Below are 17027 nucleotides of genomic sequence, written 5' to 3' on the forward strand. Positions count from 1 at the left end.
AAAAGGGGAATCAGAATCTGCATTTTAACTAAATCTCCAGGGAAAGTTTCTTAGAAAAGTAACAAAACAAGAGAAAAATCTCTCTTTGATGGTTTAGATTCAAGCTAACTTGGATGATTAAGTTAAATAAAGGGCTCTGAGTCCCAACATTGACTTTGTGACATCAAGCATGTTTCTCAACCTCTCTGTACTCGGTTTGCCTCATCCATAAAAGGGGGGTGATAAATTTAGCAAGGCGCCTAGTAAGTGCAGAAATGGAAGCTGGGATGCAGTAAGCCATTACGAATGGCGCCAAAAAATTCTTCCTGTAGGCATGTTTCAACAGGCCTGCCGCTCTGGGAGAGCTGGGGCTTCTCGCAAGTACTTGGCACACAGTAAGTCCTCAGATATTATGTGTTTAATAAGTAACTAGCGAGAGCGGAGGTGACAGCTATCAATTTTTTGCCTGGGATTGTCCCATTCTATCAAGATATCAAACTCTCGAAACTTCCAGTTTTCTCCTTTTCAATGTTTAAAACCGTACCAGCTTCCACCTCTCCCAGGCAGTAAGGAGAAGGGCTTATGCAAACTTAACTCCTACTGTGTATATCATTCATGTTAGAACATTCTATGATTAGACTTAGAGATCTCAACTCACCATCAGCTCTGGCATTCCCACCTTATTGTTACCCAGCCCACTGTTCTCCCTAAGCCACGCCCACAGATCCGCCCCTCTCGCTCAAGCTCCTCCCTCTCCCCAACGCCCCGCCCCCTACGGCCCCTCCGCCTTCTCTTCGCACCTCCCACCTCCGCTGAGCCCCGGAGCTCTCGCCGCAGGCCCCGCCCCCGCCCGCCGCCCCAGTGGGGCCGGCCTCTTCATTGACGTCGGTCCCTAAGCCTGGCAGGTCTAGCGGAGCCGCTAGGACGGAAGGAAGGCCCGAGGCCTGGCCCAGGGGCCGCGCGACTACCCGAGACGAGGTAGGGCCGGAGGGGCGGGCGCGGCGGAGGCCCTGGTCCCCGAGGCCTCGCGAGATGGGCGGGACTGGGCGGTGGGCAGGGGCTGGCGGGCGGGAGGCGGTGCCCGGCCCGAAGCGGTCGGAGATGTCTGTTTGCTTCCCGGCGCCGGGGAGAGGCGAGCAGGCCTGGACTAACCGTTACAGAAGCTGGCCGGCGCCGCGCGGCCCACGCGTGCCGTCGCGCCCAAAGCCCAGAGCTTCACGCCAGCTCCTCCGTGCGGAGCTCCCCATATGTTGTGATTGCGCCCTTTCCGGTGCCGGGGGAGGTGAGGAGGCGGCGGCCGGGGCCGAGGGGGAGGGAGGGGACGAAGCGTGACAAGCTCTGGGTGCCACCCCCTCTGCGCGGCAGGTCCGCGGCCCGGCGACCCGGAGCCTCTGGGGTTGCCCTGCGGAGAAGAAGGTGCGCGTGCCGCTCCTTAGAGCGAAACCACCTGGACAGACGGCGACCTCAGGATCCCCTAAAAGGCAGGGAAGAGAGGAGGACGGGGTCAGCGATCCCAAAGTGGACCTGCCCGTGTTTCTTCTAGTTAGAAATCGACCTTGGAGAAGATGGAAGGGGAGCAGCGGCCGGCGCCCTACCAGGGCCTGTTCGCGGACGGGCACCTGGTCCTGTACACGCTGTGCTCGGTGTTGCTGCCGGTGTTCATCACTTTCTGGTGCAGCCTCCAGCGATCGCGCCGGCAGCTGCACCGCAGGGACATCTTCCGCAAGAGTAAGCACGGGTGGCGCGACACGGACCTGTTCAGCCATCCCACCTACTGCTGTGTGTGCGCGCAGCACATCCTGCAGGGCGCCTTCTGCGACTGCTGCGGGCTGCGCGTGGACGAGGGCTGCCTCAAGAAGGCCGACAAGCGTTTCCACTGCAAGGAGATCATGCTCAAGAATGACAGCAGGGCCCTGGACGCCATGCACCACCACTGGATCCGGGGTAATGTCCCCCTGTGCAGTTACTGTGTGGTTTGCAAGCAGCAGTGCGGCAGTCAACCCAAGCTCTGTGATTACAGGTACGGCCTTTGTGGGTACTGATTGTTACAGAATGCTTGGTGGGGTCAGGATTCTACGAGTGGGCATAGAGGCCTGCTTTGATCTCCACAAATGGCCTAAACTGGCCACTTTGAGGAAACAAGCTAATAAATAGCCCTGATATTGTAGATCGAGGCAGCTTGGCAGAAGTCATTTGTGAGATGGTGCATCTAGGCTACACTCCTTAGCCAACCTGCCGTTTTTGGTAAAAATAAAACTTGGTTCTTGACTTTCATCCAGGCAGTCTAAGTGCTGCCCACTTTGTAGGCACTGTATGTTATATCCTAGCTTTTGTTACTACTGACTCAGGCTCCATTTTGCATAAGGAAAAATGAAGTATGGACAAATTATCTTTTCACTAGAGTCACAAGACTGATTCATCTTGTGTGTTGCATTGTGAATGTACAATGAAAACAAGTTTCATTCCAGGTCAGCCCTTTAAGTATCTAATATAGGTTTGGTGCCCTAGTGAAATGTACTCTAAAAGAACACTTAAAGTGATATTCCTTTTGCCAGATGGTCTTTCAGGACTTGTAGCATCTTAGACAAGTGACTTTAAACCAAGAATAATTTAATAGCTTTTAAATACACACTGGACAGCACATTGGGGTACTTAAACATTGTCTGAAAACAAGTGACGGTGTCCTTTGCACATGGTAGAGATTGGTAATAAAAGGGGGTGCTGCTTTGCAGGGGGTGCTTCTTTGCAGTTTATCTCTTTGAACTTATTTTACATTTGAGAGAATTATAGTTCAGCGGGTTTTACTCAGTGGTAAAGTAGAACTGGCATCCAGCATTTCTAACTCCCAGGACAAGGTTAGGAATACTAACCCCCCCCCTCCCCCCCGCCTTATCTCCTGCCTTAAGACTAGACATCTTCATTGTGATTGGCCTGTTTCTGACAAGTTGAAAAGTCCCTAAACATATTTAAGAACAGAAATAGAACTTGCATGAGATAGCAAGTTACTTTTTTTTGTTTCTGTTTTATTTTATTTAAATGTTCTTTTTTTGGAATTCCTGTCATGGCTCAGCAGAAATAAATTCGACTAGTATCCATGAGGATGCAGGTTCGATCCCTGGCCTCACTCAGTGGGTTAAGGATCCGGCATTGCCGTGAACTGTGGTGTAGACTGGCAGCTATAGCTCCGATTCAACCTCTAGCCTGGGACCCTCCATATGTCGAGGGTGCGAAGACAAAAAAATGAATAAATGAAAGTGCTTCTCTTAAATGAGCATGGTCTAATAGTATCCACATTTATTTTTAAATCTTAAATAATTTTACACATCAGATATAGACTTAAAAATTTTCCGAGAAATATATTTTAAATATCTGCAGTTTTATAACCATTCATTTTTATGTTCTCTCTTTCAAATTTGGATCTCCTTTTGCCATCAGTGAAAGCTAGGTTATCAGTATCTTTAAAAATTTCATAATTCTCTCCCTAGGTAAGCTTTAGTCTTAGAGAATTGAGATTAGTTGGAAAGAAGACACGAATTGAGTATTATTTTATTTCCTCCCCCTCTTTGTGTCTGTGCAAAATTGGATTAAAATGGCTTCTATAAATATCTTCATTGCATTTCGTATACTTCTTAAATAATCACAGTGCTCTAATTCTCCAACCAAATGGTCTTTCTAGAAATGCATATCTGATGGAGTCCCTGCTTGGTTTAAAACCCTTCAGTTACCCACATCACTTGTGCTGATGGCCTTTCAGTATAAACTCCAAGTGCTTAACCTGGCACACGAGGTTCTCATGCTTTTTGGACCCTGCCTGCCCCTCTTGTCTTATCCGCCACCATCTGCATTCAGCTTTATGCACCAGCAACATCAGGCTAGTTGTGGTTTTTCTTAAAATATCAAGCTTTTTCCGACCACCCTTCTTTTCTTCAGGGCTTAAGTATCCTCCTCTTCACTAGCTGCTAGGCATCCTCAGTGACTCATCTCGTGCCCTTTCCCCGGGGATCTCTTCCCTTCTACTCACCCCCTGCCCCTGTTTTTCCCAGACCAGCAGCATCACTGTCACTCAGTGACTTGTTAGAAATGCAAATTCTAACACAGATTTAGATTTAGCCCACAAAGATAAAAATAAAATACTTGCAATATCTGAGACATTCTTAGACCAAAATATTATGTATTATTTATAATTCAAATTTAACTAAGCATCTTCTATGTTTCCTGGCATGGCTAACCCCACTCCAGACCCACTGAATCACAAACTTGGCCTGGGGACCAACAGTCTTTGCTTTAACAGGCTGTGCAGGTAATTCTGAAGTTTAAGAATCACCGCTATATTTACGTACTTTTTTTTTTTTTTTTTTTGGCCGTCCCATGGCATATGGAGTTTCTGGGCCAGGGATCTGATCCCAGCTGCTGCAGCAACTCTGGATCCTTTAAGCTACTGGCTGGGCCAGGGATGGAAGACACATTCTGGCGCTGCAAAGACACCGCCCATAAATGTCCATTTATGTACATGTTAAACATGAGCCTTTGTCCTTAAGTGTGTGTTCTCCCTTTTGAGCAGTTAATGTGGTGGTAATAGCTTATTCCTCGTTAGCTTGTTCTTACCAGCTACTGAGCAGTCTGTTCCCAGCATGCTAGAACCTCTCATCCATGGTTAAAATTGTTCCTATATAATTTAGGAAGTGTTTAGCATTCCCAGGAGAAAAGAGGCCAGTGGCCTGAAGTAGTATGTATTCTGCAATGTTCTGATTTATTTCAGCCAAGAATTTCATGCAGGATTGCAATCTGCTATGACCTTCTGGAGGGATGAGAGATTTTGGAAAAAGAAACAAAATAAATACTTAGAACCTTTAAGTAGAAACCAGACTGTCCCCCTCTGGATTTGATCCAGCCCTGGGGAGGGCTTCTTCTGTGTCTGCGTCACACCCTTCCGTGTCACTTCTTCATTGTCCACGTCCAAGATTTCAAGTGTACTATGAAGACTGTTCAACAAGGTTGCATTTCCGAGGGCCATAGTGGCATGACTGTAAGGCCTGCAGCCCAGTTAAACTCTGCAGAATAAGTGACAAAGGCCTTTTAATTTATACTCATTCAGTCATTATTTATTTTCACATATTAAGCATCTATTTTGGGCCAGGCACTGTGCTGGATTTTGTTTTCTTTCCCTGTAGACTTTTCTGTGTTTTCCTGCCTTTACTCCAACCCTGACAGAGTATGTCCACATTTAACATTATATCTGATCACTCCTGGTTGCTTCTTTTGTTTCTTCTAACCTCTCTTCTGACTAAAATAGGAAACTAAGTTCTATTTTTAAGCATTCGTTACACTTATTTTTTTCTTTTTTTTTCAGTGTTTTTGTATTTTTTTGTAATGATTTTTATTTTTTGCATTATAGCTGGTTTACAGTGTTCTGTCAATATTCTGCTGTACAGCAAGGTGACCCAGTCACACATAACATGTATACATTCTTTTTTGTCACATTGTCATGTTCCATCATAAGTGACTAGATAGAGTTCCCAGCGCTATACAGCAGGATCCCATTGCTTATCCATTCCAAAGGCAATAGTTTGCATCTGTTAACCCCAAATTCCCAATCCATCCCATTCCCTCCCGCTCCCGCTCCCCCTCCCTCTTGGCAACCACAAGTCTGTTTTCCATGTCCATGATTTTCTTTTCTGTGGAAAGGTTCATTTGTGCCCTATATTAGATTCCAGATATAAGTGATATCATGTGGCATTTTTCTTTCTCTTTATGACTTACTTCACTTAGTATGAGAGTCTCTAGTTCTGTCCATGTTGCTGCAAATGACATTATTTTGTTCTTTTTATGGCTGAGTAGTATTCCATTATGTATATATACCACATCTTCTTAATCCGTTTATCTGTCGATGGACATTTGGGTTGTTTCCATGTCTTGGCTGTTGTGAATAGTGCTGAAGTGAACATGTGGATGCGTGTGTCTTTTTCAAGGAAAATTTGTCTAGATATATGCCCAAGAGTGGGATTGCTGGGTTGTGTGGTAGTTCTATGTATAGTGTCCTAATGTTACATTTATGAAATAAATCTTTGTTCGGCATAGCATTCTGTCTCTCATTAAGAAAACTTTGGGTAGTTCTCTGATGGCTTACTAGGTTGAGGCTCCTACGTTCTCACTCCTGTGGCTCTGGTTGCTGCTGTGTGGAGCAGGTTCCATCCCTGGCCCAAGAACTTCCACATACTGCCTGGGTGGCAAAAAAGAAAAAAAAAATACAAAACAAAAACCAAGGAAGAACCTGAAATAAACATTGCAACTCCCATTTTTATTTTATTTCTTTTTTTTGTCTTTTCTGGGGCCACACCCACGACATATGGTGGTTTCCAGGCTAGGGGTCTAATCAGAGCTGCAGCCGCCAGCCTATGCCAGAGCCACAGCAACACGGGATCCGAGCTGTGTCTGCGACCTACACCACAGCTCATGGCAACACCCGGATCCTTAACCCACTGAGCAAGGCCAGGAATTGAACCCGCAACCTCATGGTTCCTAGTCGGATTCATAACCACTGAGCCATGATGGGAACTCCACAACTCTCATTTTTAAAAGAAAGAAAGAAAACTTGTTGGTTTATATTATATTTATATACATATGTTTGCTTTTTAGGGCCCTTCCTTAGCATATGGAAGTTCCCAGGCTAGGGGTTGAATTGGAGCTTCAGCTGTTGCCCTATGCCATAGTCACACAACACGGAATCCAAGCATGTCTGCGACCTACACCACAGCTCACGGCAACACTGACTCCTTAGCCCACTGAGCGAGGCCAGGGATCGAACCCACAGCTTTATGGATATTAGTGGGGTTCTTAACCCACTGAGCCACAATGGAAACGCCTCAAAGCCTTTTTTATTTATGTCTCATCTGTAAGTCCTTTTCTTCATTATATCCCAAACACACACACACAGGCACACACTGTCATTAATAAAACAAAGCTTCTGACTCATAGAAGGTAATTACAGTAGCAGCTTTAGTCTAGGCTTTGTTCTTAAATTTTATGATTATGTGTTCTCTTGTTATGTGTTTATTCATTTTGTTAATTATCTCAGCCAATGAAAGATACCAAATCATCTTCGGGAGCAGAGGTAGGCAAACTTGTTCTTGTAAAGAGCCAAAACTAAGTATTTGGTTTGTCATAATTGCTTTCTACAGACCGTCACAATACAAAACTAGCAGTAGACAGGACATAAATGAATGAGGTAGCTATATTCCAATAAAACTTTATTCACAAAAGTAGGAGGCAGATGTATTTGTAGTTTTCCATCCCTGTTCTAGCAGCAGTTTCATAGATGACTTCTCCGCTTCACATATAATACCATTGCCTCCTCCAGCATACTAAAGAAGAGAGCTATTGTGAACAGGTCACTTGAGAGAAAATAATAAGCAGTATTTCCAGCAGAGCTTCTCTACCCTTGTGAACTTTTTTCTTTAATAAAGCAATCATACTGCTACACGAGAATGACACATAGGGTAATATTCTTTGTCTTCGCAAGTTCCATGGTTATGTTCATTTTGTCAAAACTCAGCAAATGTACATACATTTCATTGTACATAAATTTTACATCAGGAGTGCCCATCGTGGCTCAGCAGTTAAGAACCCAACTAGTATCCATGAGGACACACGTTTGATCCCTGGCCTGGCTCAGTGGGTTAAGGATCCATTGTTACCATGAGCTATGGTGTAGGTCACAGATGCAGCTTGAATCTGGTGTTGCTGTGGCTGTGGTGTAGGTCAGTGGCTACAACTCCTATTTGAGCCCTAGCCTGGGAACTTCCATATGCCTACACCACAGCTCATGGCAATGCCGGGTCCTTAACCTACTGAGCAAAGGCCAGGGATCGAACCCACAGCTTTATGGATATTAGTGGGGTTCTTAACAAAGTCAGGGATTGAACCTACGTTCTCATGGATATTAGTTGGTTTTGTTAACCACTGAGCCATGACAGGAACCCCCACAATTTACTTTTAATGCATCAAAAATAAGATAGATTAATGGATGGATAGAAATGTAACAAAGCAATTACAATAAGATTTTAATGCCAGGAATTCCCATCATGGTGCAGCAGAAAGGAATCCAACTAGGAACCATGAGATTGCAGGTTCAATCCTTGGCCTTGCTCAGTGGGTTAAGGATCTGGTGTTGCCGTGAACTGTGGTGTAGGTCTCAGGCTCGGCTTGGATTATGCATTACTGTGACTGTGGTGTAGGCTGGCAGCTGTAGCCCCAGTTGGACCCCTAGCCTGGGAACCTCCATATGCCATGGGTGCAGCACTAAAAAACCAAAAAAATAAAAAAAGAGAGAGAGATATTAATGCCAGAATATAGATGGTGGGTATACTTGTGTTCCTATTAAAAAAAATTTTTTTAATGCAAAACGTTTAGAAAAGCAAGGAGACTGCCCTTGTTTTTTGGAAATACTTGCTGTCATATTAAAAGGTGAAACATCATAAAGTCCACAATTTACTTTCAGATGATTCATCAAAATAGGAGTTTATTTTGAAAAAGAGAAGGCAAACATGGGAGAAAATGTTAATTAAGAATCAGATTAAATATTGGTTTAAGGGCATTCGTTTTGTTATACTTTTTTTTTTTTTTTTAAGGACCATACCTGCCGCACATGGGGCTTCCCAGGCTAGGGGTCAAATCGGAGCTACCGCTGCTGGCCTACACCACAGCCATAGCAACTGCAGATCCGAGCCAAGTCTGCGACCTACACCACAGCTCACGGCAACACCAGATCTTTAACCCACTGAGCAAGGCCAGGGATCAAACCCACAACCTCATGGTTCTTAGTCGGATTCATTTCCTCTGTGCCATGATGGAAACGCCTCATTTTGCTATTCTTTTGACTTCTGTTTAAAATTTGTCAAAATAAAAAGTTGGGGAAAGAAAAAAGATCATAAACATTCAGAGACATAATGGGTAAAACTAAAACATCAAGATATCTTATTTTCCCATCAGGTTTGAAATCTCGATCTAGTTAAATACGAATGGCAAAATATGTACAGAGAACAGATCTTAATTTTGATCATGGTATTGCTAAGAATCAATATAGTGCTGAATAAGGAGTAAACATTTTGGCTTTATCCTTACGGAACAAAGGCTGGTAGTAGCCATCATCTTGGTTAAAAGTCTTTTCTTAAATTTATGAGAGTTTAGTAAATGATAAAAATGGCACGTAACAGTGGGAATGGGAAAGATTATAAATCTGCTAGGACTAGTGCTCTTTGAAGGGCAAAAGTTAACTCCTCATATCACACTATACACCAGTATCACACTCTGTACCCGAATAAACTCCAGAGGATTGAAGCAGGGGTTTTTAGTTCATAGATAGATAAGGTTCCAGGAAGCCTGATACTTTCATGAGATTGTCAGTGGAATCTGTATGAAGCCCCAGAAGGTTAAAAAAAAATCACTGAATTAAGGGAATAAATATGAAAGCTGAATTGTGAGGGGAAATAGCTACAAGGTGACTATCTAATCTGGAAAGGTAAAGGACTTCAAAGCATGAAAGCATTTAAGTAAACCACAAAGGGAAATACAGGTCTGTCTAGCAAAAAATAAACTTGAGAATATTAAAAACGAAAAGAAAACTGAAAGGTTTGTAGTAACTGATCGAAAAGAGGTTGGTATGAGATCTTATGACAAACAAAAACCAGAAACAGAGCATGGCAGGGCAGACTTGGGGTTCAAGGGGGGTCGGAAGGGAGGGACAGGCATTTTGGGGGTTTGGGGGGATACAGACTGTTATATCTGGAATAGATGGGCAGTTGGATCCTGCTGTACAGTACAGGGAAATGTGTGTGATTGGGTCACTTTGTTGTACAACAGAACTTGATAAAACATTCTAAATCATCTATACTTTAATAATAATAATAATAAAATGGGAAAAAAGCGGTTGATATCCTAAATAAATAAAAAGTGTATGCAGTTATTAAAACCTAGCAAAAGATGAGTACAAGTTAACTCACAGAAGGCAGAAAACTATTCAGCTTCACCTAGTGATCAAAGACCTCCAAATTAAAACAACAAAATATCTTTCTGTCCATCAAAGTATCCAGGAAAGGTGTCTTAAGTACTAATCAGCAGTACTAGCAAGTGTTAAATGTGACCGACACTTTTTCACATGCTGGTTATCAGGCCTACTGGACAGACATCTCAAGAACCTTAGGAAAACACACACCTTTTGGTTCAGTCACTCCTTAGATTCCAGGAAAATAATGTCATTTATATTTAAGGTTGTGCATCATGTTTTTTATACTTAGAGAAACTGTCTAAGTGGTTTTTCAAAGGGTGGGTTTAAATAAATTATGGCATATCCATATGATGTGATATTATACATTCTTTACAAACCATGTTTTTTTAAAAAGTCCTTAATGGCATAGGACAGAATTCATGATACAATTTCCAAAGAAAAGTACTGTCCAGATGTATCCTTAACCTAAAAAAAAAAAAAAAAAAAAAATAGACTATAAAACTGAGAGTAAACATATCAAGAAGAGTATCTCTGGATGACTTTTATGCTTTTCCACATTTCCTAAATTCTCAAAATAAGCCAATATAATCTTACTTAAAATACAGTTTTAAAAATTTATGCATGTAGTTCATGAATATATTCTGCTATTTAGAAACTCAAGCAATACAAAAGAACAGAGTAAAATGTGAACATTATGGAGTTCCTGCTGTGGCACAGCAGGTTAAGGATCCAGCCTTATCTCTGCAGAAGCTCAGGTAGCTGCTGAAGCGCCAGGTTCGATCCGCATCCCACCTGCAGCGGGTTAAGGATCCTGCATCGCTGCAGCTGTGGCAGAGCTTGTAGCTGTGGCTCAGATGCCATCTCTGGCCAGGAACTTCCATATGCTGCAAGTGCAACAACAACAACAAAAAAAAAGTAAACGTTCTTCCTTCCCAGAGGAAAAAATTGTGAAATTATTTTCAATAATTCAGATTATTTTCAACAATAATACACTATTTTAAAATTAATAGTAGAGCAGTACATGGAGGTGGTATATTTTGGCTGCACAAGCAACCTAGTGTTCCTCAAGCTTAGGTTGAAAGCAAGTTTATCATGCAAGTAATTTTACAGTCTTCCCTTTAACAGATCACACAGATAATTTGGATTTCAGCAGTATATAGGACTCCTGAGTAAATAGCAGTAATTTCTTGACAAATCTGAGCATCCTACTGGGAAAAAAACAACCTTAAAATAGAAGTCCAAGAGAGTTAGCCTTGGGATGAAGGAGTGTTTATCCGCTTTTCTTCAATTTTATTTATTTAATTATGACCATTGTTTTCTGTTGGCCTGCTTTTGTCTGTATCCTCAGATCTGCTTTATCTGTGAGTGGATTAAGTACTTAGCAGATTAATAATAGAAACTCCTGACCTTTACTAGCACTATTTTCTACTTGTTTCACAAATGCATTCAAACATAGAGTCAAACATAAATGTCTCTGTACTTCAGGTGCAAACATAAAAGTTAGTCTATATTAACTGTCATTAAGAAATTGACTATGGGGGAGGGGGAGGAAGTGGGATGGACTGGGAATTTGGCGTTAACAGATGCAAACTATTGCTTTTGGAATGGATAAACAATGGGATCCTGCTGTATAGCACTGGGAACTATGTCTGGTCACTTGTGATGGAGCCTGATAAAGTGAGAAAAAAGAATATATACATGTACATGTCGCTGGGTCACCTTGCTGTGCAGTGGAAAATTGACAGAATACTGTAAACCAGCTATAATGGAAAAAATAAAAATCATATTTAAGAAAAAGAAATTGGAGTTCCCGTCGTGGCACAGTGGTTAACGAATCCGACTAGGAACCATGAGGTTGCGGGTTCTGTCCCTGCCTTTGCTCAGTGGGTTAACGATCCGGCGTTGCTGTGCTGTGAGCTGTGGTGTAGGTTGCAGACGCGGCTCGGATCCTGTGTTGCTGTGGCTCTGGCGTAGGCCGGTGGCTTTAGCTCTGATTCGACCCCTAGCCTGGGAACCTCCATATGCCGCGAGAGCGGCCTAAAGAAATAGCAAAAAGACAAAAAAATTTAAAAAAAAAAAAAAAAGAAATTAACTATGGTGCAGTGGGTTAAGAATCCAACTGCAACGACTCTGATCGCCACAGAGGTGCAGGTTTGATGCCAGCCCAGCGCAGTGGGTTAAAGGATTCAGTGTTGCTGCAGGTGCAGCATAAGTAGAGCTGCAGCTCAGATTCAGTCCTTGGCCCAGGAACTTCCATATGCCCTGGATGTGGCCATAAAAGGGAAACAAAAAGAAAATGACTATTTTCCTGTATTTGCTACAGTGCTCACAGATGGCTATAAATCAGGTTTTTTAACTGACCCTGAAGAGTGCTTCAAGGACCAAGGCCAGTGGGGCATTTAAGCAGCAAGGCCTTTAGGCCTCACAAACTGTTCCAACCAAAGCACAAACAAATAAGACACAAACCCCTTGTTTTAGACCATCTTTTGTTTATGTGGATTATATCTACTAATATTTACCATATCGTAACTTACAACTGAGAAATTGTTTAAATAATCATTTCTAAAATAACAATAATGGTCAAATGTTTTATGAAAATAAGTGACAACGTAAAAGATTGACATAGTTTTACATTTTTGGTACTTTTCTTTGACGTGGAAGTCAGCTAGAGTCTCCTGTCTGCTGCTGCATTCAGTCTGTTGATTTAGGACATATCACATAGCTTCCAGAAAACTCCACTGTACACTTTTGAGAGTACAAAGGTGAAATAACATTACTTTGTCATTTAAATCATTTTAACCTCAGGGCATTCTCTGCTGGCCTAAAGGGCTGAGGCTCCTGCATTCTCACCAGTGTGGCTCTGGTTGCCTCTGTGTGGTATAGGTTCGATCCCTGGCCCAGGAATTCCCACATACTGCCTGTGTGGCAAAAAAGAAAAAAAAAAAAATTTAGCCTCAGAGGCTCCCTGAAGGGATCTTCCCCAGATCACACTGTAAGAACCACTGTTAAATGAATCTGCCAAATGTTCAACTTTATTGCTCTATTTTCAGTGCACAGATACAATTATAAATCTTTTATTTACCAGAGTTTATGCTCATTGGTGATGAAATTACTGTTTTAATTTTCTTTTTGACAGTAATGATTGGTTTGCAGGTAAGTAAGATAATGGTTTAAAGCTAATATTTGTCTTTATATCTTCCTTCCCTCAGGTGCATTTGGTGTCAGAAAACAGTGCATGATGAGTGCATGAAAAGCAGCTTAAGGAATGAAAAGTGTGATTTTGGAGAATTCAGAAACCTCATCATTCCACCAAGTTATTTAACCTGTATTAATCAGATGCGTAAAGACAAAAAAACAGATTATGCAATGGTAAGCAGAGTTTATTTTTCCTCATATTGATTGATTTCCAAAAAGTGTGTGAAAACAGCTGTGTGTGTTGGGGGGAGAATCACTAAGGTAAGCATGGCTAACCATGTGCACTTCCTAGAGATGTGCCACAGATTTGGGCTCTTGAGTTCTTTAATGTCTGAAGGGAAATTGGAAATGTGGTGTTGGTGGTGCCTAAACCACTGCCTGCATCCAGGTCATTTAAGAAGCTTTTTAAAAATACAGACTCCTGAGCCCACCTCCATCACCACGTTTGGTTTAGTAGATCTAGGTGTTAGTCTCAGGAATCTGTATTTTTTTAAAGTCTTCACATGATTCTAGTGAACAGCCAGATTGGGGATTCATGATTATTGTCAATGAAAACAGATTTTCCTCACACACTGTTCTAAAAGCATTTTGAGAGATATGTTTATATTGCTCATTAGATGCTCCCACAAATAATGGTGAACATTAAAGCTATTGACAGCACTTTGCAGTATGTATGTGTGTGAAAATTGAAATAAACATTATCTTTCAGTTTTTATGTAGCTCTTAAGGAGGGAATAACTAAATTTACACTTATTATCTACTTGAATATGCCAAAGTAGTTGAACTGCTTTGTTCTAAAATAAATTGTGTTTTTTCCAAATCAGGATTTTATATCTTCTTATGGAAGTTCCCAGGCCAGGGGCTGACTCCAAGCCATAGCTGAGACCTATATCACAGCTGCAGCAATACCAGATCCTTTAACCCACTGTGCCAGGCTGGGGATCACACCCACACCTCTGTAGTGGCCTAAGCTGCTGCAGTTGGATTCAGAACCCAACTCCAGGATTTTCTATCTAAATATCATCTTTGTCAGTATTCCTGCAAAAGAGGCATTTTAAAATTTAAAAACATTAATAGTATTGTGATATTTATTTTTTTAATGCCCAACCCTTGATGTATCTGAATGTAATCTGAGATCACAGGGATGAGAATCACCAAGTAAAACCATGGAACATCATTAATGTTTCCATTCACAAGGAGAAGGGGAAAGGAAAGAAGTGCTTAAATTAGAGAAACATTCATTTCATTTTTCTTTGGCCTTTGAAGAAATCTGGATTCTTTCGTCTATTTCTGACTATTCCATTCAAAAAAAAAAAAAAAAGCTTGAAAATAGAATGTATCCAGAAAAGAGCAGTCAGTTGTAAGAGATCAAAGAAAATCAATGTCTGTTCTATGAAAGGTGAAATATATTGTCTAGGAGACAAGACTAATGAGAGAGCTAATGCTTTAGGTTTTTGAGCGCAGCAGTTGTACAGAAGAACAATTGAAATTAGTCCTTGCTTCAGGAATCAAAAGTGAAACAATGAAAGTTATTAAAAGACAATTTTTTTTTTTGGTCTTTTTGCCATTTCTAGGGGCGCTCCCACAGCATATGGAGATTCCCAGGCCAGGGGTCTAATCGGAGCCGCAGCCACCAGCCTACGCCAGAGCTACAGCAATGCGGGATCCGAGCCGTGTCTGCAACCTACACCACAGCTCACAGCAACGCTGGATCCTTAACCCACTGAGCAAGGCTGGGGATCAAACCCGCCACCTTATGGTTTCTAGTCGGATTCGTTAATACCGAGCCATGACGGGAACTCCTTAAAAGACAAATTTTAACTCAATTTAAGTCAGAACTTTCTAAGGATTTGATTTAGCAGTGGAATAGGCTGCCTTGTTTAGTGAGTTTCTTCTTCCGTGTACTCACATGGGAGAAGTGTATGCTGGATGACTTCGTCTAGAGCAATGTAGAAGAAAAGTATGTATTAAGCAGAAGGCAAATGAGTTCATCTCTAAGGACCCTGTCCATTCTTAGACTTCTTTGACTTTCATGTTGTATTGATTGGGATAGTTGTTTTTCTCTCAGCAGATTTACAGCCTAGCCGTCACTGAGAAATGCAGAACTTGTTGCTTACCGTCTTTGCGATATTAAGCGCTTTTCCCTCACGTTCCTTTTTCAGCTAGCCTCTAAGCTTGGAAAGCAGTGGACTCCCTTAATAGTCCTGGCCAACTCTCGTAGTGGAACTAACATGGGAGAAGGACTGCTGGGAGAATTTAGGATCCTCCTAAATCCAGTCCAGGTAACGAAAGGGAAAACCTTCCTTTCTGTATTAATCTTTTCATTTTTAGTGTTACATTTTCCTTGAATCATAATGATTATTAATGCTTGAAACCAGTAATCACCTGATTAGGGAAGCAGAAGAAGAATTATGAACGTATCAAGCCATTCGAAGATGTGAAGAAAGAGGGGTTCTCATGGCGGGGATGGAAAATGATGCAACACTTTAGAAAACACTCGGGCAGTTTCTTACAAAGCAAATACAAATTTACCATACCACCTAGCATTTCTAAGAGTCCACCCAAAGGAAGCGAAACATATATCCCACAAAGACTTTTATGCAAATGTTCATAGCGGCATTATTCATAACAGCCCACTGTCCGTCCGTCCGGATGAAACAAAAGGTGATGTACCCATACAAACAGAATATTCAGTGATGAAAAGGAAGGAACTACTGCTACATACCTGCATACCATAATTAATGAACTTCAAAAACACACTGAGTGAAAGAAGCCCAACGCAGAGGATCCATATTGTATGATTCCATTTATATAACCTGTTCGAAAAGAGTAAATCTATAGAAACAGAGTTGATCAGTGGCCTAACTCTAGGCTGGTAGTTGGGAGGCACTGGAGGATCTTACTGGAGCAGCAAAAATGTTCTAAATTGATTGATAGTGGGAGTGAGCTTACAACTGAGTAAGCTTACTCAAAGTCATTTAGTTGTTCACTTAAAATGGGTGCATTTCATTGTATGTAGATGACACCTCAACTTTAAATGTCAGAATAAAAGACACACCATTAAGACTGAATTTACAGGAAAGTTCCCGTTGTGGCTCATCGGAAATGAATCTAACTAGCATCCATGAGGACGCAGGTTCGATCCCTGACCTCGCTTAGTGGGTTAAGGATCCAGCATTGCTGTGAGCTGTGGTGTAGGTCACAGACACAGCTTGATCTGGCATGTCTATGGCTGAAGTATAGGCCAGTGGCTACAGCTCTGATTCAACCCCTAGCTTGGGAACCTCCATGTTTCCTGGGTGCAGCCCTAAAAAGACAAAAAAAAAAAAAAAAAGAAAGGTTGAGCTTACATGCTAGCAGCTTCCACTTTAAAAAACTAAGCAACCCACTGTGCAACAATGATAAGTGCAGTAACTTTTTTCTTTCTAATTTGTAAGTTGCCCTTCAACATTACACAACTTAAGGAAGCTATAAAAATAATTTTAATAGGAAAGAGAAAATCACCTGCAGTATCTCTACACAATACAAACAAATCAGGTGTTTTTATTGCTGCATGTTTTTTCCATGAATTGTCTATGCATTTACGTATTAGCATTACTCTAACAGTAATCTAGATACGAGTTGGTATTCTGCTTTTTTTTTTTAACCTAAAATTGTGTTTTCCCATGTTGCGACATAGTCCTCATAATTATGATGTAATGACTAAGAAATCACCAAATGGAGTTCCCGTCGTGGCACAGTGGTTAATGAATCCGACGAGGAACCATGAGGTTGCAGGTTCAGTCCCTGGCCTTGCTCAGTGAGTTAAGGATCCTGCATTGCCGTGAGCTGTGGTGTGGGTCGCAGATGC

The 17027-nt window shown here is 41.9% G+C and overlaps 1 protein-coding gene across 18 annotated transcripts in view; it reads left to right on the forward strand.

The window, feature by feature from the left end:
* The first annotated feature begins 882 nt into the window (after positions 1 to 882).
* Positions 883 to 17027, forward strand: part of DGKE (diacylglycerol kinase epsilon) — a 30719-nt gene continuing 14574 nt past the window's right edge. For 8 of the 18 annotated variants that reach the window (XR_014820184.1, XR_014820186.1, XR_014820179.1 and 5 more), the window contains exons 1-4: positions 883 to 957; positions 1523 to 1999; positions 13192 to 13351; positions 15340 to 15459. Coding sequence is in view for 5 of the 18 variants with exons in the window: in XM_005656963.4 (XP_005657020.2) it covers positions 1545 to 1999; positions 13192 to 13351; positions 15340 to 15459 (735 nt within the window). In the remaining 13 variants the exon portion in view is untranslated. 18 annotated transcript variants of the gene reach the window in all.

The sequence above is a fragment of the Sus scrofa genome, chromosome 12 (assembly GCF_054392235.1).
Source record: "Sus scrofa isolate SSC_HxYL_T2T_F1_AM1 chromosome 12, Sscrofa_HxYL_maternal_Yorkshire_Landrace_v2.0, whole genome shotgun sequence".
In the NCBI taxonomy this organism is placed as follows: Eukaryota; Metazoa; Chordata; class Mammalia; order Artiodactyla; family Suidae; genus Sus; species Sus scrofa.